Source organism: Elephas maximus, chromosome 14 (genome assembly GCF_024166365.1).
Source record: "Elephas maximus indicus isolate mEleMax1 chromosome 14, mEleMax1 primary haplotype, whole genome shotgun sequence".
Classification (NCBI taxonomy): domain Eukaryota; kingdom Metazoa; phylum Chordata; class Mammalia; order Proboscidea; family Elephantidae; genus Elephas; species Elephas maximus.
Genome location: NC_064832.1, coordinates 95,566,107 through 95,593,376, shown reverse-complemented (window position 1 = coordinate 95,593,376; position 27,270 = coordinate 95,566,107). Strand labels below are relative to the sequence as shown.

The following is a 27,270-nucleotide window of genomic DNA, read 5'->3' as shown; positions in this document are numbered from 1 at the left end:
GTACTTGTAGGATTTTTACATTGTCACAGTCAGGGACCCCTTTGGAAATCGGAATGAAATGAGCCCTTGTCACAGAAAAGTGCCACATGCAGATACACACACAGTTTTACCACCCATTTCAGCATCCAAGGAACCTGGGGAACCAACTTCTTTAGTAAGGAGAAGCCCACACAGAGGCCAGGGAGAGGGACAGCCACAGGCAGTCATTAGTCATCCTCTGGGTACCCTTATCCTTTTCAATATCCCCGAAAATCTAATTAAGCATAACTTTCTATGAAGGGGCTATAGCTCACAATGGCATATTTTCAGTTGGAATTAATCAGTGCTTTGCAATGAAACAATTTAATATCCTGGCTGTAATACTACATGAGGTAGCGTTTTAAATGTATCATCTTTTGAAAATTCCCAAGGACAAAATAAGATGAAACGACGAAGAGAAACTGGAAATACAACCAATCATTGTCAGCACTGAAGATTTCCACAACAATGAAGGACCTTCATGTTTATGACCTAAGAGAATATGGCATGATGGCGTAAGTAGAAATAAACACATATCACCACTTTTAAAGAGGAAACCAAAAGCACACACCTGCCCAAGTAGCACTGCCACAGTGGCTTATTCTGAGAAGCCAACTCTGAGTCCTTTGCCCCAAACATTTTTGCCAGGAGTTTAACAACTTGCAGGCGTTCCTCATTGTCATTGCTCTAAAACAAAACGCAACCACAGCTTTAAAACCGGGAGGGAGAATTAGGCCACCCCCCACTTTTTCCCATGATTTCCCTTATCCTCTAATTCCACAGAAAACTTTCACGACCTCCAGATGAAAAATGACACTTTAAAACACTCTGCACACTCTTCACAAAATGATATGTCATCTTCAGTGCCCTCATGGCTTCAGGGGAAATTGAAGCAGGACCTCATCTGTGAAAACACAGCCCCTGAAGTCCAAGTGTCAGCGGCCTCCTACAGCAGAGACCCACTTCTGCTCGATGTCAAATTGAAACATTAAGCTCCTACAACACCTACTCAGGACCCCTGGAAAATATTTCTGGTTTATAGAAACAAATACTGATAGAGGCCAGAGCTCTGCAGGACGGCTGTGCTTTCAGGGCTCTGTATGATGACCCAACTGGAGGAGCTCTTTGTATAGCCCGGAGCCCTGGTGGCCAGTGGTTAGGAGCTCAGCTGCTAACCTAAAGGTCAGCAGTTGGAATCTACCAGGTACTCCTTGGAAACCCCATGGGGCACTTCTACTCTGTCCCATAGGGTCGCTATGAGTCGAAATCAACTCCATGGCAACAGGTTTGGGTTGTTTTTTTTTTTTTGGAGAACATAACCATGTGCAGAAATCTCCCAAGAGGAGATTCTAAACAGGGGAATTTGACTGAACAGCAAAGACAGTCAGATCCGTAAGGGGAGTTCAACAGCACAAGGATGAAGCCTTGAGGATTCAGAAACTCACTTTCTGCTTTAGATTCTATACTGTGAGCACCTGAGGACAAGGACTCAGCTTTGTCACTGATCCTGGTGCCTCTAGCAGAGCGCACAATGGTTAGGTATGTCAACCTGGACGTAAAGTGAGGCAATCTGGAGAGTCAAGGTGCTGCAGGAGGCACGGCACTTTTTTTTTTCCCAACAAGCGATTTAGCCTGGCATTCAGGAGCCCCCATAACGTGACCTAACTCATCTCTGTTATTTTTCCTATTATTCTGCTAAATAAGCACTTCTCAACCCTGGCTGTACGTTAGAATCACCTCTAAACCTTTCTAAAAAATTAAAACTAAAAAAACTAATGCCTGGACTAGTCTCCCAGAAATTCTGCTTCACTGTTTGGGGGAAGGCCTGCACGTCTGTGTACTCACTAAGGATCCCAGGTGAGGGTTCTAAAGTGCAGCAGGAGTGGCCGAAGCTGACTTTACACTACCTTCCAACTGCAGCTCTTGGTGTACCACTAACTTGCCTGACACCTGCCTACCTCCATATGCTCCTCATGCTGTTTCCTTTGCTTCAATTTCCCCAATATAAATTGTTTGTATTTTTTATTACAATTTCCATATAGGGCCTCTTACTACAACGGGATTGTTTTTTTCCTTCTTCTTCCTCCAATACTAGATATTAAATTTGCTAAAAGCAGGGGTGATCATTTCCATGTTTTTATGTTTCTCATGTTGTTGTTAGCTGCCATCAAGTCTGCCCCCGAATCATAGCAACCCCTGGAGTTACAGAGTGGAACTCCTCTGTAAGGTTTTCTTGGAGGTTATCTTTATGGCAGCAGTTGGCCAGGTCTTTCTGCAGAGCCGCTGGGTGGGTTTGAAACACCAGCCCTAGGGTTAGCAGCCAATCACAAACTGCCTGCACCACCCAGGCTCCTTATGTTTCTGAGAGTGTGTAGGAAAATGCATATAGCAAGCATTTACTCAATATTTTACTAGAGAAAATCAGATAACCAACAAGTAATTAAAGATGTGACTGCCTCAGGCCTCACCAAAATCATTACACATTCACACAAAAAGAGGCAAGAGAATCCAGATTCACTTGAGGAATGCTCTGGAATAAAAGGAAAATTATTTGCTGGGTATTTGAGCTATTTACATGATCAACAGGAACTGTTTGTTCTGTTTTGTTCTTGAAAGAGACAAAGCAGAAGTTTTAGAAAAAAGAAATACAACATAGAAATCATTTAGGAACTTTTCTGGGTGGTACACTGGGGCCTTTCATATATAATTGTAATCAGCTTTACTTAACCTTTCTGTCATGATTTGAAAGAGAAAAGTATATTCCCCAAATCCACAAATGAAACTCAATTTTACAGCACAGTCTAATGTCGAAGCAATAGGGAAAAGGCTCCGCAGGACACGGTGAAAAGCAAATGAGCTTTCAATACAGGCAAGTATAAGGTAATGTGGTCAGGGTAAAATTTCACACTATTTTAACGATAATGAACCCTGAACTGTCTTTACCACCGAATCAAGCGGATCAAGAGAGCTGTTATAAACTGTTCCTTGAAAACATAAGCTCAGTATAGAGCTATGACCTAAAAAGCTAGTTCAATTCTATAATTTACCTGAAAACTATCTGGAGGAAAATATCATTCTACCCTCAAGAGAACACTATTTTTGTCCACTTTTAGAATGCGTGCTAGGACAACGAAAAATAATCAAGATTGTGAAGGATGACTTGCAAGGAATCCTAAGAACGGAAAAATGAAAGCTGATCAGAGTCCAAAAAGTAAATAAAAAGAAAAGTAATTAGAGTACATATAATAGGAATAGGAGCCTTGGTGGCACAATGGTTAAGTGCTCAGCTGCTAATGGAAAAGTCTGCGGTTTGAAACCACCAGCAGCTCTGTGGGAGAAAAGACCCGGAGATCTGCTCCTGTAAAGGCTGTGGCTGCTTGACAAGTCTGTTCTGATGCGTAGGGACCCTGTGTGTGACAGAAGGAAGCCCTGCCCGGTCCTGCACCATCCTCAAAATCATTGCTGTGCTTGAGCCCACTGTTGCAGCCACTGTGTCAATCCATCTCATTGAGGGTCTTCCTCTCTTTAGCTGACCCTCTACTCTACCAAGTATGATATCCTTCTCCGGGGACTGGTCTATGGGGAATATAAGAGGAACCAGTCCTGTGAAGATTACAGTCTAGAAAACCCTTTGGGACAGTTCTACTCTGTCCTACAGGGTCGATATGAGTCAGAATCTGCTCGACAGCACACAACAACAGCATAATGGGAATTTGAAATGCTGCAATTTCAGGAAAATGAAAGTAATAATAACAAAACAATACACACAGACAAGAAATTTCTGAAACTCCTATCATTAAAACAATGTATGTTGTCAAAATGCAAGAGAACTGAGAAATTCATAAATTCCTAAGTGATCAACCTATAGGTAGATATTAAAAGTTTCTGTATCTAATCATTCCTACTTTGTCAGCAATCACTAACTTAGCAGCTGCTATCTACCTGGCACCATGCCAGGCATGGGAGACACCCGGCCAGGTAAACAGAGGGCAATAACAAACCATCTCCAAAGTCTATCACACTCAGTTAAAATTTTGGTGAGAACTGAAAACTCACAGACAACACTCTCTGCTAATCTTGTTGATAGAATCGTGTTAGCTTTCCAATAGTTACCTTTAACTTAAATTCAAGCTGGGGTAAAACAGAGAGCAACAAATGACTGTCGATATTGTAGAGCTCCAAAATTAAGTCAAAGACGTGCTCTGATAAGTCGCTGATAGACGTTTTCCCAAGCATCAGAACCTGGTTAAAAAACTTTTGAAGAGAAAAAAAGTTTATCCTTAATAGAAACACCACAGATGAAAGTAATTTTCTAAAGCCTTAATTATTATTCAGTCAAATTCATACAAAGTCAAACCTGGCAAATCAAAGCATTTTCTAACAGTAGGTAGGAAAACCACTACCTACCTAAACGTGAAATTCACCTCGTACACAACAAAACAGACATGTTATTTCAGGAATCAGGACAGATTACCTGTCAACTTGGCTTCATTAGGTTTTTGCTTTCTATATTGAAAGCACAAAGTCAAGGATTTCACATTTCCATGTCTTTTCTGCTTACTTTGTTTTCAAATGAAAGTTTTTAAGTCTATGAACCTGTATAGACTAAGTAGCCACAAATTCTATAAACAGCTGAAAATGAACAGTAAAAGAATCTATTTTACTATGCTTTTTTTATTGGTTTTAAAAATAACTTGTTTGTCAAAAAAAAAAAAAAAAAACCTTGTTTGTCTTCCCTGTTTATCAATTTTGAGAGAAAATAATTTTAAGACATCAAAGATCAAATTCTCTTTCAGGCTAAAAATAAACTGGCTTTTCTGTTTGTTTCCATTTACAAATGTTCTCCTATTTAAAAAAAAAATAGCAAAATAAAAATTTTTTTAACTGTCTATGGATACTTTTTGTTTTTAATACCGTTTTACCTCATTTTAAAAAGCCCAATTTACTGTTCCTTAACAAAGAACAAAAAGCTTTTCCAATCTGTCCACCTTGCAGTCACACCACCACCATCTTCCTCTTCCGTCAGTCTGCGAATGAACCCACTTGAAAATGCAAAAAATCCCTTCCTGGTTTAACTTCTTGTAAGTTGCTTCAAAACGTTTATTAAACACTTACAATCTCCATAAAGGCAAAGCCCAGGTGGGCCCTCCGCACCGTGGCTAGCACAGAGAAGGCACCGGGTACGTGAGTGAACAATGTGTAACAGGCACTATGACACCAGCTGGAGTGAAACAACCCACCCAGACGGCTTAGAAATTTAGTGGAAGATGCAGACTTAGATTTGATTAAAACATGTCCTTCCAAAAAACAGTAATCTTTCATCTAAAAATAGGTAACTATAATTTTCACACTACGAATTAAAGTATTTGATAACAATTGCCTCCTAAAGAAAAGTAAGGGGTGAGGCCAGGGCCGTAATAAGTTGTACCTTGTGTTTTTTTTTATGTTACATGGTCTGTGTTCATTGGAAAGTGCTTTCACATTACATAACTCACCCTCTTCTACCACCGTCCCAAGCATTACTAACCCCAATTTACAGATTCAAAAACCAAGTCTCAGAGAGATTCAGTAATTGACCTGAGATCAAGAAAAATTCAACACATTTTTTCAGTCCTACATTTATCAGAAGTTTTCTAAATCTTGTGATTAAACAAAACTTGGATGCACGACAGTAACACTACTAAGACATATTCCATGTAGGAAATTTTTTTTAACTGTCTACAAATACTTTTTGTTTTTAATACTTGTTTACCTTATTTTAAAAAGCCTATGTTTTTGGTTTCCTGAGTTGTCAAGTTACCAAAAATTCTATTGAAAAAAATATACCACCGCAATGATTTCTCGGGGCGGGGGCAGGGGGGTCTGTGTGTGTATGAATCTACGAATTGCCATTTAGAAAGAGCACACCTGAATGTGCCTTTGCATATGTGAGTGAAAAAGAGGCACATAGAAAGGAGATCATCACCTCCACCTCTTACCTCAGTGCTGACTTGCTAATTCTCTAGAAGAAAGAGGCGTGAATAAGGGCTATTTAATCTCCAAGCCAGAGAAAAGGCCTGGAATGATCTCTAACACTGTACTCATGTTATACCTCTACTAGAAAGTGCTTTTATATGAAATTGCATAGTCTGTGATAGAAAAATAAGAGGATTACAAGGAAATTACAGTGGGGGGATGGGGACAGCACCATTCTTACTGGCTTCCTGGCTAACCCTGAAATAAAGCAAAGGACAAGGACACAGAGAGAAAAGAACATAATGGACAAATTACTGGGAATAAGTCTATACTCTGAGGTGTGCTCAGGCCACCCTACCTGTCCTGTGCCCCCTCTCCCATCCCTACTTTCCAATAACGATACAACAAGTAGAGGAGGAGAGGGGGCTTCATTTCTGCAGGTAAGACTAACAGCAAGAAATTAACATAAGGTATTCATGACTGGGAGATATTTTTACCTTGATCTATCTGAGATTTCTAAAAGCATTTTCTTGGGCCTTTTTAAACTTTTATTAAAAATGTCAAATATGTACAAAAGTTGAGAGAACAGAATAATGAACCAGTTCCAAGAAATACCATCATTCTGTCTTGCGCCTCTCCTTCTTTCAAATCATCTCAAACCAAATATTTATTTTTTCCCATTCCCAGAATCAAAATGGTATGGTATTCTTATTTTTATGCCAGAAAAAGCCATAAAAAAATCCAACTTGGCAATATCAATTTTAAGAAATGACCACCAGGAGGCGCACACCAAGTGTACGAAGTAGGCTGTGGAGATAGACATTTAGTGGCACTGGGGGGAAGGGAAAACCCTGGTGGCTTACTGGTTAAGCACTATGACTATTAACCAAAAGTTTGGCAGTCTGAATCCACCAGGTGCTCCTTGGAAATCCCATGGGGCAGTTCTATCCTGTCCTGTAGGCTTGCTGTGAGTTGAACTTGACTTGATGAAAACGGGTTTGGTGTTTTTGGTTTAAAAGCAGGAAAACCAAAACCAATCACTCTGCTACCAGGGCTCCAAGTGGGGGGGCGGGGGGGGGGACCCTAGCAACAAGGGGAGAAGGAAGCGGTAATTAATACCTGCATGCAAGTCTTGGTCTCTACGCTTCAAACACTGCTAGATCAGTAATGAAAAAACTCAATCTAACCTTCTCAGCCAATACTCAAGACTCACAAAGCTGCAGACACCAGTATTTGGGGTTCCCAGCCAATCTTGGAAGTTACTAATATTGATTACAGGATTTGAATCTACAGTTTTATTACAAACCTAATCCATTTTTCTAAATCATCACGTCCTTATAATTTTTGAAGGCCACACTCCAGAAACATAAAAACCGAAATTTACAAAGGTGCTGTTTTAGAACGTACTTTGCTTTCAAAGTACATCTTTTCATGCTGTATTTTACATACTGACTTTTAATTTTTGTATACTACATGAAAAATTCTCCTTCAACAAACTCAGGAAGATTAAAATACTTTGGGGTTTTTCTGTTTGTCTGTTTTGTTTTTAACTTATGTAAGTAATCAGAAGGCTTTCTTCCTCACATTCTTCTAGAAGACAAGATTTATATCCTTTACGTAGTTGGAGGTGAGTGAAAGTGAAAGGTGGGTGGAAAGGCAGAATTGTCACAGAATTCCAATGCCCTCCCCCCCGCCCCGTGTGTTGTGGATCTGTGTTTGAGGAGGTGCCCTTCCCACAATGCGAATGGTGCCTCCCACAGCCGCTGGGCAACTCGGCAGAAATGCAGAAAGAAATAAAACCTACAATAAGCTGCTATTAGTGAACTGAGCAGCTAAAAATACCAAAATACCATAAAAACAAATATAATATGGTCAATCATAAATTAAATAGATTTGGGATGTTATGGAAAAGGTTCATTTCACTGGAATTCTTTCCCTTTTTCAAAAAAGGTAGGTTTATATGGAATCTATTTTAGGGATATCAACAGTAAGCAACTTTCACCAAATCACTGCTGCCATTCATACTTGCCTTCAATTTCTAGGTCTTGCTATTAGTTCTCATCTTCTTCTTGTACAAATCAACTTAATCTCCAAAAAGCTGTAAGCAACTTCTCTGAATAATGAAAAGTTCCTTATGTTTTATCTAATTACATTTAACTCTATTCTAACATTAGAAACAAACAGTATTCTCTTGCTATCCAATTTAAAAGCTCTGGTTTAGTTCCCAGGCCATATGAAAGAAGCAAATGAATGAACAAACAGGATATGAGCCAACACTCCAGAAAATACTAACCAAGAATAAATTTTAAGTAAGACAAAGAAAGAAAATACATTATTTAATGATTAAACAATACAAAATTAAAAAGGACATACTACTTGCCCAAATTTTGCCTCTAGTAGTCTTTAAAATTTTGGCTTAATACTTCTGGCAACCAGTTACAACACAGACTTACATTAGTAATATACGGTTCAATAGCTTGAGCTGTCCTCTTCAGTAAAGCCTTTGCCAAGTCATACGCTTGCTTGTTTAAATTCTGGAAAAAACAAAACAATATCTATATTATATACTGCTACCTATTAAAAGGAAAATATTAGCTGTCTGAAAAAAGCTACTCTTGAGGAAATGAATGGGAAAACTGTCTAAGACTCAATTAGAACAACAGAGAGAAGGCAAATCCACCTTTCTTAGGACTAACTGGGCTACTCTACTAGATGATAAGATCCTTTCCAAGCAGGGACAACTACATTCTCTTCACATCTTATTCACAGCACAATACAGACCACAGAGAAGTGGTCAATAAATGTTTATTAGACGGATGGAATGATAATTCCCCAAAACCAAATCCACTGCCATCGAGTAGACTCCCACTCATTGTGACCATGTAGAACAGAGGAGAACTACCCCATAGGGTTCTCAAGGCCATAATCTTTACAGAAGCAGACTGCCATGTATTTCTTCCACAAAGCTGCTGGTGGGTTCGAACTGCTAACCTTTCGGTCAGCAGCAGGGTGCTTAACCACTGTGCCAGCAGCAGGGGTTGATTAACCAGTAAGCACTGTATGTACCAGCTTGCATCGAGCAAGGTACTCATGGGCTTAACTGTATTTACTTGCTAACCTGTGGTGAGCAATTTCACATGGGTTTCACCACATCTTTGATGTCGTGGCGGACAGGAGAAACTGCACTGCAGATTGGTGGGAAGGCACAACTGGGCCTGCGTGTACTGTGCTTATTGGGTGATGCCAACCTGGCCACCAGGGCTCCTTGGAAGAGAAAGTTAGTCGTTCTAAATCTATCCTCAAAGTCAAATCAGTTCAGCTGAGTACAAGTCCTGGCTGTTTCACTCCAGGTCCATAAGAACCAAGACCTCTTAAGAGCGGAGTTCCAGAGTGAGGAGGAATAGGGGTCCCTAGGTAGGGGACGACAGAGGATTTGGGGACAGCTTCGGGCAAGGAGATTTACTCAAGTACATCTCAGAGCACAGCTAAATCCAAAGGTACAGCAAGAAATGGAACATAAAGTATTTTAAAAAAAGATGCATCAAGAAAATATTCCCAGGAGATGATGATGATGATCTTAAGAATCAAGACCAAAGATCTAAAATAGTGTCACGACAACAATATAAACTTACACAAGATACACGATGAATACTGTATATATTCCAAACACATCCTTTACTCAACACTGATGCTTACATCGTATTATTTTATTCATTTCTAACTGCTGTTTAGTATTTCACCATATAATACAGCTTGAATGGTAACAATAAACACAAGTGATTTATTCATTCTTCTCTTCATCGGCATTATACACGTCCTGTACCTGCCTCCTTGTACATGAGATAATTTTCTGTAAATTCTACCTTTGCCATTTTCAACTGGTCTGTTTTGTCTTATTTCTCTATAAATTCTATATGCTAACCCTTTGCCAGTTACGTGCATAACATGTCTTAGTCTATACTTGCCTTTTCACAAAGTATACTGTCTTACAATAAACAGAAGTTTTTTTATTTTAATGTAATAAAATATATCAATTTTATCCTATATGGCTTTGTGGTCTTTTTATGTATTTCTTAAGAAGCTCTTTTCCTTTGTGGAGGTTATAAATATGTTTCATATTTTTAAATATTAAAGATTTGCTTTTCAGGTTTATGTCTTCATTCAATCTGTAATTTATTATTATGTGTGGCCTGAAATGCAATACATAAGAATATGCACTTCATTATTTTCTATATGCATATTCAATTGTCCTAAAATCACTCATTAATAGTCCATCGTTTCCCTCACTGACTTGTAATCCCTACACTCTGAAGTTTCTATATTTCTATGTTCGCCAATATTTCCACATGTCCATTAGCCTACTGCTGTCTAATTACAGACAAAGGAGAATACAGAAATAATCTAAACACCAGGCAAAATAAGTCCCTACTACTTTCTTATTCTTCTTCAAAATTGTTTGGCTATTAACGGCCATTCGTTCTTCTGAGGAGCATTCTGGAAGTACTTCTTCCAAGACAGATTTATTGGTTCTTCTAGCAAAAAAAAACAGTCCATGGTATATTCAATATTCATTGCCAACACCATAATTCAAAGGCATCAATTCTTCTTCAGGCTTCTTTAGTCACTGTCCAGCTTTCACATGGATATGAGGCGATTGAAAACACCACGGCTTGGGTCAGGTGCACCCTTAGTCCTCAAAGTGACATCTTTGCTTTTAAACACTTCAGAGAGGTCTTTCGCAGCAGGTTTGCCCAATGCAATATGTCATTTGATTTCCTGACTGCTGCTTCCATGGGTGTTGATTGTGGATCCAAGTAAAGTGAAATCCTTGACAACTTCAGTCTTTTCTCCCATTATCAAGATGTTGCTTATTGACCCAGCCGGGAGGATTTTTGTTGTCTTTATGTTGAGGTATAATCCATTCTGAAGGCTGTAGTCTTTGATCTTCATGAGTAAATGCTTCAAGTCTTCTTTACCTCAACAAGCAAAGTTGTATCATCCGCATATCACAGGCTGTTAATGAGTCTTCCTCCAATCCTGATACCATGTTCTACTTCATATAGTCCAGTTTCTCGGATTACTTGTTCAGCATACAGACTAAGTATGGTGAAAGGATACAACCCTGATGCACACCTTTCCTGATTTTAAACCACACAGTACCCCCTTGTTCTAGTGAACAATTGCCTCTTGATCTGTGTACAGGTTCCACATGAGCACAATTAAGTGTTCTGGAATTCCCATTTTTCACAATATTATCCATAATTTGTTATGATCCACACAGTCGAATGCCTTTGCATAGTCAATAAAACACAGGTAAACATCTTTCTGGTATTCTCTGCTTTCAGCCAAGATCCATCTGACATCAGCAATAATATCCCTCGTTCACACCCTCTTCTGAATCCAGCTTGAATTTCTGACAGTTTCCTGTCAATGTATTGCTTTTTGAATTATCTTCAGCAAAATTTTACTTGTATGCGATGTTAATGATATTGTCCGATAATTTCCACACTCTGCTGGGTTACCTTTCTTTAGAATGGGCACAAATGTGCATCTCTTCCAGTCAGTTGGCCAGGTAGCTATCTTCCAAATTTCTTGGCATAGACGACTGAGTGTTTCCAGCACTGCATCTGTTTATTTAAACATCTCAGTTGGTATCCCGTCAACTGCTGGAGCCTTAATTTCATTCAAACTGGATATGCAATTCTAGATTGAGAGTTATTTTATCTTAGCGCTTTGGAAATATAATTCCATTATCTTCTGGCATCTCTTCTTGCTATCGAGAGGTCAGTTCTAAGTTTAACCTTCTTTCCTTTGTAAGGGCTAGGCCTTTTCCCTTTGAGTGCTTTATCGATTGTTCTGTTTTAGTGTTCTACAATTTTTACAGGATGTGCCTTGATGAAGATTTATTTTTACTTTTTCTGCTCATGACACTTTTTTTACCTAATCCATAAATTCATGCCTTTCATCAATTCTGGAACATTTCTAACTAGTTTTTGAAATTCTTTATTTGCCATTCTGAAATCACTATTAAACACTGGATTTTTTTCACTCTAACCTTTACACCTTACTATCTTTCATATTTTCCTTATCTTTATCTCACTGCCTGTATAATTTCTTCAGATCTACCTCCTAGATCCTAAATATCTTTTATATTTAACCTAATCGAGATTTTTAATTTCAATGACCATTTTTCATTTGTACTAAGTTTTGTTCCTCATCTTCCCTTTTTATACTGTCTAGGTACTGTGTTTTTTAACTCTTATTTTTAAATCTGTAAAGCCTTCAACTAGGAGCCCTGGTGGTGCAGTGGTTAAAGCACTCAGCTGCTAACCAAAAGGTCAGTGGTTTGAACCTACTAGCCGCTCCGCAGAAGAACAACGCAGCAGTCCACTCTGTAAAAATCTACAGCCTCAGAACCCTAGGGGTCAGTTCTACTCTGTCTGTAGGATTGTTAGGAGTCAGAATCGACTCAACAGCAGAGGGCTTGGGGTTTTTCAAGTCCTTTAGGTATATTCTGCCTTTAATTCTTTAAAGGGTATTTATTTTCCTTGTAATAAATACATTAATTGAATTTTTCAGGTTGTGATGATTAACTTTGTGTCAACTTGGCTTGCTATCAGAGCCCTAAACCAAAACCAAACCCGTTGCCATAGAGTCAATTCCAACTCATAGCAGCCCTACAGGACATAGTAGAACTGCCCATTAGGTTGTCTATGGCTATAAATCTTTATGGAAGCAAAGTGCCACGCTTTTCTCCCATGGAGCAGCTGGTGGGTTCAAACCGCCTATCTTTCAGTTAGCGGCCAACGGCTGTAAGCACTGCACCACCAGCACTCCTCCTATGGCCTTAATATATAATTTATATTATATTAATTATATTATTATATTATATTATTATATTATATTATTATATTATATTATTATATTATATTATTATATTATATTATATTATGAGACTAAATGCTTAACCATGGGCCACCAAGCTACCACGCAGCCTGCCCTGCCCGTCATGAACAAGATGCTGTGTGACCCACCAAGCTACAAAGCTGGGTGTGCACAACAGCACCCCATCATCGAATGGAGGTAACACATACAACATCAGGCTTCAACAGGCCCTGAAGGCACAGATGTGTTATGTGAGGAAGTGGGCCAAAAGCCAACAGTCCCCACTCCTGCTACATGAACTTCTCTCTCCTAGCCCGCACCTATGGCCTCATGGGGAATTCCCAATGATAAGCCGACTGGGGAAAACTCTTGCCTGGTGTGAAGACGGTTCTGTGCAATATGCAGGCACCACCTGAAAGTGGGCAACTGCAGCGCTACAGCCCCTTCCTGGGGCATCCCTGAAGGACGGTGGTGAAGGAAAATCTTGCCAGCGGGTAGTGTATCTGGTAGTTCACTTTGCTTGGAATGAGCAACAGCCAGAAGCACAAGTGATCACTGAGATTCACGCGCTGTGGTCACAGACTTGGAGGAACTACGACTGGGAAGTTGGCAACAAGGGGGGAGGGAGCGGGGGCAGCATGTGAATAGACCTTGCAGTGCGATTACTTTTACATGTGGCCTTTCTAGCCATGGTCTTGTGACTCCCACCTAGGTGACTGGGTGGGGCTGGGCAAATAAGACAATTGCGGCCCATCGATTACATTGGTCAGTGTGCCTTAATCCAGAGCAGAGAGGGGGGCCCAGCACTACCAAAAAAGGAGAGACCCACACCAGAGACTCGCCTGGCCCACTGAGCGAGAAAACTGAGAGCCTTTGGGCAGAGACTGAAGAGAGAAGTCTAAGCCTGATCCATGAATTCAGGACTTGCCAGCCTCCACAACTACATGAGCCATTTCCTTTATGTGGTTTGTGAGTTCTGTGAGACATTGCAGAGAATTAGGGAACCCAAAGCCAGGAGGAAGAGTGCTGAGGGGAGGAGTAGCTGATGTCAGAGATGATGGAGTGGGACAGCAGCTTGGAAAAGCTGGACACCTGGGACATCTTTAACCTCCGCCTCACAGGAACCAGCTTTGTGCTGATTCTTATAAAAGAAGTTATTCATTTAGACCTCTCTATGCAGAAAACATGAAAACATGTGAATGCTCGTCAAAGGGCGACCACAGCAGAGGATTTTAACAGTCGAGTGGATAGGATGGCCATCCAGTGGACACCAGTCAGCCTCCTTCCCCAGCCGCTCCTGTCATTGCCCAACGTGCTCATGAACAAAGTCGCCATGGTGGCAGGAATGAGGTAAAGCATGAGCTCAGCAACATGGACTTTCACTCACCAAGACGGGCCTGGCTACAACCGCTGCCGGGTGCCCAATCTGCCAGCAGCAGAGACCAACGGAGTCCCTAATATGGCCTCATAACTCTGGGTGATCAGTTAGCTACCTGCTGGCAGGCTGATGACCCTGCACCTCTTCCATCATGGAAAGGGCAGTACTTTGCTCTTATTAGAATAGGCACTTACTCTAGATATGGATTTGCCTTCTGTCATAGATTGAACTGTGTCCCCAAAAAGTATGTGTCAACTCAGCTAGACCATGATTCCCAGTATGGTGTGACTGTCCACCATTCTGTCATCTGCTGTGATTTTCCAATATGTTGTAAATCCTACCTCGATGATGTTAATGAGGCAGGACTCAATCTGTAAGATCAGGTTGTGTCTTAAGGCAATCTCTTTTGAGGTATTAAAGAGAGAAGTGAGCAGGGAGACAGGAGGACCTCATGCCACCAAGAAAGCAGTGCCAGAAGCAGAGCATGTCCTTTGCACCCGGGGTTCCTGTACTGAAACACCCCTAGACCAGGGGAAGACTGATGACAAGGACCTTGCTCCAGAACCAGAGAGAGAAAGCCTTCCCCTGGAGCTGGTGCCCTGAGTTCAGACTTCCAGTCTCCTAGACTGTGAGAGAATAAATTTCTCTTTGTTGAAGCCATCCACTTGTGCTATTTCTGTTACAGTAGCACTGGATAACTAAGACACCTTCCCTGGATGCAATGCATCTGCCAAAACTACCATCCATAGACTCACAAAATGCCTTAACCACTGTCATGGTATCCCATACAGCGCTGCTTCTGATCAAGAAATTCATTTCATGGCAAATGAAGTGCAGCAATGGGTCCAAGCTCATGGGATTCACTGGTCTTACCGTGTTTCCCGTCATCCTGAAGCAGCTGGCTTGACGGAACAATGAAATGGCCTTGTAAAGACTCAATTACAGCACTAGCTGGGTGACGCTACCTTGCAGGGCTGGGGCGATGCTTTCCAGGAGCCAGTATATACTTTAAATTGGTGGGTGTTGTCTTAGTTATCTGGTGCTGTTTTAACAGAAATACCATAAGTGGGCGGCTTTAACAAATCCATTTTCTCACAGCTCGGCAGCTCCAAGTCCGAGTTCAGTGCACTGGCTCTTGGGGAAGGCTTTCTCTCTCTGTCAGCTCTGAAGAAGGTCCTTGTCTCTTCAGCCCCTTGGTGATCTTCACGTGGCACGGCATCTATCGGCCATCTCTGCTCCCTTCATTCACTGCTCTTCTACCTCAGGAGAGATTGACTCAAGACACAGCCTATGCTAACACTGCCCCATTAACTTAACAAAGAAAACCCCAAATGGTGACTATAACCACAGGCATAGGGTTAGGGTTTATTAACATAACAAAGAAAACCCATTCCCAAATGGTGACTATAATCACAGGTATAGGGTTAGGGTTCATTAACATAACAAAGAAAACCCATTCCCAAATGGTAACTATAACCACAGGTACAGGGTTAGGGTTTACAGTGCTATGGGGACAGGGGTACGGGTGGCACAATTCGTTCCGTAACAGCAGCTATTTCTCCCATACTCAGGACTCAGGGGTCCAGGTATCAAGGGGTGAAAACAGGAGTGGCACCACTCACTACTATCTTAAGTGATCAACTAGCAACATTTTTGCTTCCTATCCAGCACGCGAAAGCTGGACAATGAATAAGGAAGACCGAATAAAAATTGACATCTTTGAATTGTGCTGTTGGCGGAAAATACTGAATATACTATGGACTGCCAAATGAATGAACAAATCTGTCTTGGAAGAAGTACAACCAGAATGCTCCTTGGAAGCAGGGATGACAAGACTGAATCTCATATAACTTGGACATGTTATCAGGAGGGATCAGTCCCTGAAGAAGGACATCATGCATGGTAAAGTAGAGGGTCAGCAAAAAAGAGGAAGACCCTCAGTGAGACAGACTGACACAGTGGCCACTATGGGCTCCTTGTGCCTCTACTTCAGCAGGCAAAGAAGGGAGTTACTGTACTGGCTGGAGGTGATAGATCCTGATTAGCACTGCAACACTGGAGTGCTTACTACACACGAGAGGTAAGATCAAGCATGCCTGAAATACAAAAGATCCCTTAAGGGGTCTCTTAGTACTACCGTGACCTGTGATTAAAGTCGACGGAAAACCATCCATAGTCATCAAGTCGATCGTGCTTACTTACTCATCTGTAGTGCAGCACAATTTCACCTATTTTTCATCACATCAGAGATATGGTGAAACCCATGGGAAACTGTGCACCACAGATGAGTAAGTAAGCACAAATAAGCCTGTGCATACCTTGCTTATTGGGTAATCTGTCCCTGTTTAAGGCCCTAAACGGTTGCAGGATATCCCCAACTGGTATGTATACTCCAAACCCAAAAAACAAACAAACAAAAAAAAACCAAGCCCGTTGCCATCTAGTCGATTCCAGCTCACAGCAACCCTATAGGACAGAGCAGAAATCCCCCATTGAGTTTCCAAGGAGCGTCTGGTAGATGTGAACTGCCAAACTTTTGGTTAGCAGCCGTAGCTCTTGAGTGCTACGCCACCTGTACCTCCAACCTCTCCTAAGTCCAGGCCATCTTTTATATTAAAATTATCTTTCTATAACACCTACACAACTACATCCCTCCACTGAATCATTTCCCTACAGCCAAAGAGATAAAACCCAACTGCTTGATACAATTCTGCAGGGGTCTTCATTATCTGACCGCTGGTCTTCATTTGGAAACCCTGGTGGCACAGTGGTGAAGAGCTACATCTGCTAACCAAAAGGTCGGCAGTTCAAATTCACCAGGCACTCCTTGGAAACTCTATGGGGCAGTTCTACTCTGTCCTATAGGGTCGCTATGAGTCAGAATCAACTCTACAGCAACGGGTTTAGTATGGTTTTTTCATGTCTTCATTTGCAGTCCTATCTTCTGCTACTCTCGCTTTCGTTCCTGTTTAATCACCAAAGCGAACTGCTTATAGTTCTTTCATTGCACAATTTTTTCATATTTCCTTATCTTTGCATGTGCTATTTTCTCAACTGAAATGAACATCTTCCTCTGCTCCTTTCCTCCATCTCTCGTCTGCCTGGTGAATTTTCTACCCAACCTTCAGGACTAGGTTCAAATGTTGCCATCTCTGGGAATTATGCTGAATGGCTTCCTCTGCTGAATTCTAACCACAACCTAGGAGACGAAGGGTAAGTTCAAGGGACTTGAAGACACACTTAGCTTCCTAATATTTTTATTTAAATTTTCTTTCTTCCTTTACTCCTTTATTTGCTGAATCAGCTGGCATGCAGTCTTGAACAAGGTAGTTTTTAACCCTTCATAAAACACAATATATAAAGTTATAATAGCATCTAAACCAAGCCAAACCCATTGTCGCTGAGTCATTCCAACTCATAGCAACCCTATAGGACAGAGAAGAACTGCCCCATAAAGTTTCCAAGGAGTGTGTGGTGGATATGAACTGCCAGCCTTTCAGTTAGCAGCCATAGCACTTAACCACGACACCACCAGGGTTTCCTAATAGCATCTAAGTAGCTATTAATGCATCCCCTGAAATACGTCCTACATGAAACTGAGTTGTTACAGATATTTTATCTTATGAAATAAATCTACCACTTCTTCTGCTCACTTAATTGGTGACTAATGTAAGTGTATAGTGTTTTCTTAAACACTAAACACAGTAAATATTTATTAGTATGAGTCAACAGAACGATTCCCCAGAACTAAGGTAAAAGCAGGGATAAACTGTATCTAGAACTTAAATACAAATTCTAGACCAGAATATTTGTGGGTATTAGACACATTTCAGTCTATACTGGTACTTACCTTATGGGCAGGTACCAGGTTTACCAGAACTGTATCCAAAAGCTCCTGAGATACTGTATCACCCTCACAAATAATAGAGCTCATGAGGTCGACCATGTGCATATGAACTTTCTGGTTGTGGCCATTGCTGAAATTCAAAATAGATATTTGACTTGAAGGGTACCTGAAATCTGCAAGTATTTAATCATAAGATGTACTGACAAGCATTACACTTTATAAAAAATGAGATAAATACATTAAACATTTGCTATATATTCATTAAAAGCTTCTCTCCCAAATCTTACAATAATATCAAAAATATATTTTGAACTACATTTCCTGTTTACTTTTCCCTAATTTCAACACAATTCTCTAATCACAATCAAGTGATTAAATCAAATGTAACTGTATTTTTTCCTTAAATTTAGAAAGCCAAATGGCAATGTCAAAGTGTAAAAATATTTTTTTTAATACCAAAAAAGCTCAAATATTCACATGAATTAGGGAATCAAAATATCTATTAAAAGATTTTTAAAAAATAGCAACACGATTCACAAAAATATTTTATATTGGCTGTAAATTGCTTTGTGCCATTCTTCTGACCAATTATTCCTTAAAATCCAAAACTAAATTCTACTTATTTTTTAAAATCTATGAAAATGATTTTAAGTGAATTCTTTAAGTTTGAATTCTTAGCCTTCCATCCATTATAACAAACATCAAAAAACCAAAACAAAAAACCCACTCCCGTCGAGTTAATTCCAACTCATAGCAACCCTACACGACAGAGCAGAACTGCCCGATAGGGTTTCCAACACAGGGTTGCGATGAATGGGAATCAACTCGATGGCAGTGGCTTTTTTTTTTTTAATCTCTACAGAAGCAGGCTGCCACATCTCTCTCCCACAGAGAGGATGGTGGATTCAAACTGCCAACCTTTCAGTTTGCAGCTAAGCCCTTAACCGCTGCGCCACCAGGGCTCCTTATAACAAATATGCTTCATGTGAATTCACCTATGTCAGACATTTTTTATATTTTTTAAATGTTACACAGTAAAATAAACTTACTTTATCACCGAAAATAATGTTCTGTATAGTTGAGTAAAAATTTCATTGCTATCTTCTAACTCGAAGCATATGTTATACGACTTGACCCAAGCAATGTTCTATAAATGAGGTAAAAAAAATAAAAAAGGTGAAAGGTAAACACTTTAATTAGTAAAAATATCCAAGCACAAAAGTCAGTTTTAAATTTGTTATCTCAAGATATACTGCTTACCTCAAGTAAATAAAAATACCTATTGAACTGTGGGCTCTTTGTATCCTCTAGCCCCTTCAACTGCCTTGTTATAAACATAAATATATCCTTAAAAAGAAAAGACAAAGCACTGTTTAGATTATCAATACTAAATGAAAATATACACTGAATCTCTAAACTCAGCACTCACATGTCAATATCATCAACGGTCAAAAACCAGGGGAACACTGGTTTCTTCACATTCATATGAATGACATTAGTAATAATAAATATCTTACTCTCCTTCACAAGAAAACAGTACATCATTTACAATGATCTCCAAGCAGAAAAAGAAAAACTTCATCTTACATCAAGTTTAACAAACAGACCTGAAACTAAGTCGACTAAAATTTGTGTTAGCTATTATTAGAATAAAAGATGCTGCAATGACTGAGGCCTGATCAGGCTTGCCGGAACAGCAAGATATACAGCAATCATACACCAAGGGTGGCGTTTCAGAACCTTAAAATTCCAAAACGAAATCGCCAAATAAAGACAACGGATTACAGAAGCTTAGAAATTTTAAAAAGGACCCTTAAAAGACAACTTGTCACACGTCCTACCTAATCACGACATTTACCCGCTTTTCCCTACATTTCTCAATCCATCCCATCTCTTACTTTTGATTTTTGAGTACATATCCCTTCGTATCTGGGTAGTTAGGTTCAATGTCATTTGGAGTAAGTTTTTATGGAAATGGGTTTTGGAAAAAATGTAAATGATGCTTTTGCAAAGTTTGAAAAGGGCTTAAAATTAGAAAAGATAATTCTACAAGGAAGCATGTCACCAATAAAAAAAAAGAGGAGAAAAAACATATATATATATATGCACGGTTTGAGGAATCAAGGCACACCTGACCCAACCCATGGTATTTTCAATCGCCTCCTATGCATGTAAAAGCTGGACAATGAATGAGGAAGACTGAAGAAGAACTGATGCATCTGAATTACGGTGCTGGCGAAGAATACTGAATATACCATGGACTGCCAGAAGAATAAACAAATCTGTCTTCGGAGAAGTATAGCCAGAATACTTAGAAGCAAGGATGGGGAGACTTTGCCTTACACACTTTGGACATGTTATCAGGAGGGACCACTCCTTGAAGAAGGACATCATGCTTGGTAAAGTAGAGGTTCGGCAAAAAAGAGGAAGACCCTCAGTGAGACGCACCGACACAGTGGCTGCAATAATGGACTCAAACATAGCAACAATTTTAAGGATGGGCAGAACCAGGCAGTGTTTCATTCTGTTGTGCCTGGGGACACTAGGAGTCGGAACCGACTCAATGGTACCTAAAAACAACAGTATGCGCTTGCTTGTAAGTAAAATAATAAGCAAGCATGTGTGGGTATGAGAGTGAGAGAGAAAGAGAGAAACCTAATATACGGATGACTGAGCTGCTTTTCAACATTCTATGAAAAGCACCCTCGCAGGACGGTTCCTTTGAGAGTTGTAAGTGGACAGTGTGCCCTCCGTGAAGGAACCCTCCCTGGGCTAACTGACAGAGACTCTCTCTGGAGATGGACAGACAACAGTCACTCATTTCTAACCTCTCCAACAATTATTCACCTAAATTCCTAACACATGCTAGGGATTCTACACACTTAGCCACGTGTAAAAGGAAGGTTTTTGAATGACAATAACAAGCTGACAGTGGAAAGGTGAAGATTAAGGTGTCATAATTTTCTATCACAATGAAAAATATCACCTTGATGTTAACAAAATCAAAAGAAAGAGAAAACTATTCCATAAATATTTAGAAAACACCCTCAAGATCAACAATTTTTAAATACTACTTGCCCCCAGCCAAAAAACGTCCTTTAGAATAAGAGCTAGTGACAAAAAAATTAGATACTTCAGAATTTTAATTAAGCTATGCCATAATGTACAAAGACCCTGATTTAATTTCAGCTCTTCAATATTCTCAGAAAACATACTATTACAAATAGAACAGGGATCTGTAGGTTTTTTTTTTTTTTTTTAGCCTTAACACTGGTCGATGGCTATACAAACAGAGAAATCCACAAGAGAAGTAGAAGAGCTGGGCAGCTGCCGTCTAAAGTCAGACCTCTTTCTTCAGGAGAGGGCTACCAAGACACCTAGTGAGGAGGGGCCGCTGCCCACCATCAGCCCAACACAATCTTCCTTAGCCAATTAAGGACCTCAAAATTAGAAGTTTGCAATTAGAAATCAAGTGATACACCTGGGTACACAACTGCATGGACCAACTCATGTTATCTACTTTTAAGTCGCTGGCCATTCTCAACTCTTCCAATTCAATTCCACTTTTAAATGACAAATACCGCCCCCTCCTGCTCTCCCACACTCTCTACACCTCCCTCATCCTGAAATTCTTTCACCAATCAAAATTATAGAACAGGCATGCTCAAGCCAGCTTGGGCATTCCACACCTGAATTTTGGTTCCTCACTCCAATGATCGAGCAGCAGCTCCGTAAGTCCAGGAATCGTATCTGCTTTGTTTGTAGATATAAACCCAGTTCCAGATACATAACTAACATCAATATTTGTTTCATGAAATAAACCTAAATTTTCTGCCATGTTTGCACACTGAATTAATAATCTTCCTATGGGCTCATTCTCTAACCTACAATTTCCACAATTATGTTTTTGTTGTCTTAATTTCCTGCTTAGCCTGCCTTATAAACACTCAGTATCTTCCTGCATGGCACTCATTATTTCATGCCAGTACCAGCATTTTTCCAAATTGATTAATCTTGCTAGACCCCTTCCTTCCTCATCTTTTACAAGTTTTGTGCTCAGACGGCTTTACTTACAACCACCATTACCAAATACTACGTGTCTTTTCTATCTTTCCATTAAAATTTTGTTCGTTGTACTTTCTTCGAAACAATCCACAGCAGACCTTCGTTAAATGAATTAGAGTTCATGTACTATAAATACAGGTTTACACGGGCTTACTCTCTCTTCAGTAAGGAACACGGTCTTCAGTATGAACTGTCAGAAGGAAAAAGCAACTGCCTACCAAGTGACACTGAAGAAAACAGAGGCAATGAAGACGATTTTACAAGCATGGAATACATAAATGTACTACTTATGCTGAGGACCAGAAGACATTTTCAAACGTAAGCTCTAAAAAACCAGAAGTTGTTTAACAAAAGATTGCTGCAGCTGATGACAATGGACCCAAAGCAATTACCCAAATATTTTAACTTCCGTCTTAGAGAGACAATGAAGCTGTCAGTCCGTCTTGGTAGTTCTTGAAATCAGTACTTGCCTTTAGTTTATCGGGGGATGTGTAAGGGGCTTCAGGAGCATAGATCCTGAAAATGTCAGCTAGGCAGCAAGCTACAAGCAAGCGGACGTCTTTATCAGGATGCTTGAGGAAGAAGTCTGAAGCCAGATGTAACGCGAGGTTTAGATAAAGCTCCTTTTCTTCCTCAGAGTCCTGGTCCATATCCATGAACGTTTTCACAACCATCTACACAAAAAAAGAAAGAAAATCTCCATCAAATAATGAAACGTTCCATGTAAAAAAGAGTCATCTGAAATCAGGGCCGTATTAATTGCAAAAGGCTAACTTCCAACAAACACACTTTCATTTTCCCCCAAAGTCTTCATCTGCGCAAACAAGATCCTTCTAAGGCTACGGGTAAACAACTTTTAAAAACTAAGCCAAATACTTTTCATTCATGTACATCTGCTAACTAGATTTATGTTTAAAATTAGCCATATGCAATGGTCACTACTGAAAGAATTCTAGTATTTCTTGATATTTCTGGTCTCACTTATACAACTGGACTACTAAAACTAGTACTCCTTCCTCAACACAGCACTCCTTTTCTATAATATTTCAAATCCTTTCGTTAGAAAAAAAAAGTATACCTCTAACGAAAGATTTAGGGTGACAATTCAGGTTTCTCCGTCTGAGCCATAACCACTGTAGACACGTGGTTTATATGCTAGCTAAAACGAACTACAGACGCAGACTCCAGAAGGATGTCCAAGACGCAGCCCTAAACGTTTGACAGCTACCATGAAGCGAGTATCATAGCACCGAGCAAGGACTTCCTGTGGCACAGTAAAGGAAAATATGATATGAACAATTCACTGGCAGGATTCAACGGCATGCATGGGGTGGCAGAAGGAAGCTTCAGGAAATGCCTTTTCCAAAAATATTTACATAAAAGGAGTGGGATGGAAAGCAATGGTAGAGCCTGAATTGTGAGAACGGTGTTCTCTAATCTCAGCATTAGAAGTCACTATGATGGTCTCAGCCTGAGCAATGTGAACAAGGTACTTTTCCTACTTCAAACAAGACTTCACAGAACTGCCTAATTTGACAGGAACTGACATTTAATTACAATGCCATAGAAAGGGTGCCCACATAGCAGCCACTAGGTGGTGCTGCAAATACTAAGCAACAAGTAGGGCTGGCCAGCCAGTACCACCGTCCATACCACAGGCTGCAAGGATTTCCTCTCCGCTGTAGAGCCAGACTTCTGAGTAATGAGTTGCTCCATTTCTTAGTGAATTCTCAGAGCAGCCCTGGAAAGCACTGTCCCTCACACAGAGGCCCCTCGGTTCTACCGTGCCAGGTGCCGGAACCAGCAGTCGACAAATCCCTCCTGTCTGGCACTGTTAGTTTAAGAGTACGATGTTCAAGACTAGTCTCCTAACTTTTTAAATTTATTACTTTTCAAGTGTATGTTCTGATGGCCTTGGTGGATTATGAAAGGTGACGAAGAAAAACCAGATCTAGGCGCAGAGAACTATTTGTTTTTCTAGAATCTCTTCAAAAAAACTGAGAGATTAAGTATGTTCTGAATGTTACAGGAAAAACTGGAAATTACATAAACCACATCAGCTCACAGGTGAACAAGCTGTTGTAACTCACAGCTTACACATGTACTTGTACATCTCCAAAGTCAACTATCACCTCACAGACAATCCTGTTCAGATTTTTCTAAAAACGATGCTAAAAATAGTAGAAAGTGTAAATTAGGAAAAAGTATATTTAACAGATTACTACCAGGCATAAGAGTCTACAAAGTAACAAAAGCATACTACAAACACCATGTGTGGGCGAGGTGGGAATAATTCCACCAAGCCTGGTAACAAAGTTTGCTCAAGGGCCAGACAGCAAGCAACACTGGATTCCTTACCACTGTCTACAACTCAGATGGTGTCATAAAGCTCATTAATAACTCAACTACAAGTCCTCAGAAGTAAAGAAGATGTCTGGGTAAATCAAGTAAATAAAAAACATCTCTAAAACACAAGAAACACTCATCAGCTTGTAACTATAAATTCTGTTTTCAAGCTTAATTTCTCAGCAAATAACAGGGATATCATTTCTGAAATACAAACAAATCTGAGGAAACAAATGTATTCATTTCCTAAAATTCAAAACATCAAGGTAATGTAAATACACAGAAAATTTTAAATGTCATATATAAGAGGTTTATAGCTTAACTTTTAAATTAAATACACACATGTTCCCAACTAGATAAAATATCCACCTATTGGCAAATTTAATCTGTTCAGAGACATCTTTTCCTCTGAATAATACACATCTAAGATCTGACATTCTAATACTTTATGCAAAAATACTAAGACTTTATATGTGAAATTTACAATACTGCATTAGGATCCTAGTCTTTTTATAAAAATAGACCCTGTAGATCAATCATTTGCTGGAAAACAGAACTTTGTTTTAAAACTCCTTGGCTTTCAAAGACTAATTAAGGAAAGTTTTCCAGTCTTGAAATCCAAGACAGTAACAACACATCAAGCAACATAAACGTCTATGTAGATACAACCTACAAGGGGAAAAACTGCTCAAAAATAGATAAACATCATCCAAACTAACTGATAAATCAGCCTAACATTCTCTCCTTCAGCCATCTGCTCACAGGACTAGTACTGCATGAAGGGAAAGGTGAGGGATCCAGACAGACAGAGACCTTCCCGTGCAGTGAGTGATGGTCTCACCTAGAGGAGTTCACCATCAATCTTCACCTACTGCCGCAAGTCACAAGCAAAGCGAGAAGCTAAAAGGACAACTCCTGGGCCTTCCTCCAAAATAAAGTGAAATACAGCCTGATCACTCAGTACAGGCTTAAAGCTTCCCTTCTCAGATTAAAATGGTGGCTCCTATAAAATAAATGTGATACCGGAGAAGGGAGGTAACTTTCCACAAACAAAAAGGACAAGAAGGGTACTGTGGATTGGTTCTTCACACCAAGTACTGGGGTCCTAGAAAATCTTGCTTCATCTCTCTAGTGGCTCCGGCGTTAACCGATCGCCAAGGAAGCCCTACTGTTCCCTCATCCCCTCTACTCTCTCAGCTCCTCTCTCTGACATTTGTCATTTGCTGCTTTGTTTTGTAAGTTGCCCTAGCAACTGTTTTTTTTATGAGCTAGAGTTATCTCAACCGCAATGGGTTTGGTTTGGTTTAGCAAGGTACACTCCCCTCCCCGTGTGATTTCCACGGGATGCTCCCACCCTAAACAGATATCCAAAAACTGAAACCCAATTTTACTCACCTTCAACCGTCTGACCATCTCTTCTTTAGATATTTTATCTGAGATTTCCTTGACACCAGGAGGATAAGTAATTTTTCCATCATTGGTCCGTGACTTTGAATGTGCCATGATGGAAATATTTTTACCCCTGAAACAAGAAAACTATTAGATGTAAACCAGAAAATACACACATACTACATACAAAATAAACATAAAAAGCAACCTGTGCCCCCCAAAATAATTTAGAGTAATATATTTATCTAATTAATGAAAATTATTCAGCATTTTCCAAAATTAAAAAAAAAAAAATTCATTCTCTATTTTCATTTCCATTTATACTAAGCCTTCAACTAAAAAAAAAAAAACTACTATGCAAAAAAAAAAGGAAAAATCCAAAAATTCTTAAAGGCATCACAAGGTAGTCAGGCCAAAATCTAAGAGAAAGCAGGAGCTCAGGGAAGTGAGTGGAGCACTAGAGCCCTATGTACACCCTAACTGCATTTCCTAAGCCTACGCAAACCTAGAGTTCAGTTTTGGGGGTCTCATAGGGAAAGGGAGACAAAAGCACATCTGAACTTGTCAAGGTAAGAATTTATATTAAGAGACCCTCCTGACATTAATGAGGAACACTACGTTCCCTCCCCCCTCCAAAAAAAAGACACACCTGCAAAGGAAAGGGTACACCACAATTCAACATGTGCCCTCCCCCAGCCTGCAGGGAACAACAGAGAAGGTTGCCTTGGCACTAAGCAGAGCAATAAAGGGTTATATACAGGGAAATAAAGGATACACGGGGGAGAAACAGCTAGTTAGCTTCAGCCATGGGCCTACACATTTGCTACGGTTCAGATGTCCTAAGTGGTCCAAGAGAACCTCAAGACATGACTTAGTGATCCCCAACTGGGAGTACTCCCAAGCACCTAACAAGTAAATTCACGGTCTGCCTAGAAGCGGGCACCTTCACCCAAGGTCTCAAAGAATATCCACATATGATGTTTCAAGAATGCTGGGCAGAACCCAGCCAAAATAACCAACCAGCTAAGAAAACCAACGGGAACCCTGGTGGAATAATGGTTAAGAGCTACGGCTGCTGACCAAAAGGTCGGCAGCTCGAATCCACCAGGTGCTCCTTGGAAACCGTATGGGGCAGTTCTACTCTGTCCTATAGGGTCTCTATGAGTCGGAACAGACTTGACAGCAACGGGTTTGGTTTTGGTTTTGGTGAAGAAAACCAAGCACTGTAAGCAAGAACCAGTGAAGATCTGAGATACCAAGAACACTCGCACTGCCTTCAGGTGCTCTAACTACCAAACAGGTTATACAATACTAATAATTTTAAAGAAATAATAGATGAGTCTAAAAATATATGCAGGAAATTAAAAATATAAAGAGTAAATTAGAA

The 27,270-nt window shown here is 40.0% G+C and overlaps 1 protein-coding gene across 9 annotated transcripts in view; it reads right to left on the bottom strand.

Moving 5' to 3' along the window:
* Positions 1–27,270, bottom strand: part of PDS5B (PDS5 cohesin associated factor B) — a 201,112-nt gene that overhangs the window by 107,534 nt on the left and 66,308 nt on the right. For all 9 annotated transcript variants that reach the window (XM_049853418.1, XM_049853416.1, XM_049853415.1 and 6 more), the window contains 8 exons: positions 25,890–26,016; positions 22,619–22,822; positions 19,344–19,430; positions 19,133–19,230; positions 18,087–18,213; positions 8,427–8,507; positions 4,132–4,272; positions 590–705 (listed from right to left, as the gene is read on the bottom strand). In XM_049853418.1, coding sequence (XP_049709375.1) covers positions 590–705; positions 4,132–4,272; positions 8,427–8,507; positions 18,087–18,213; positions 19,133–19,230; positions 19,344–19,430; positions 22,619–22,822; positions 25,890–25,997 — 962 coding nt within the window. In that variant the 5' untranslated portion in view covers positions 25,998–26,016. Of the gene's footprint in view, positions 1–589; positions 706–4,131; positions 4,273–8,426; positions 8,508–18,086; positions 18,214–19,132; positions 19,231–19,343; positions 19,431–22,618; positions 22,823–25,889; positions 26,017–27,270 lie in introns of those variants that run through there.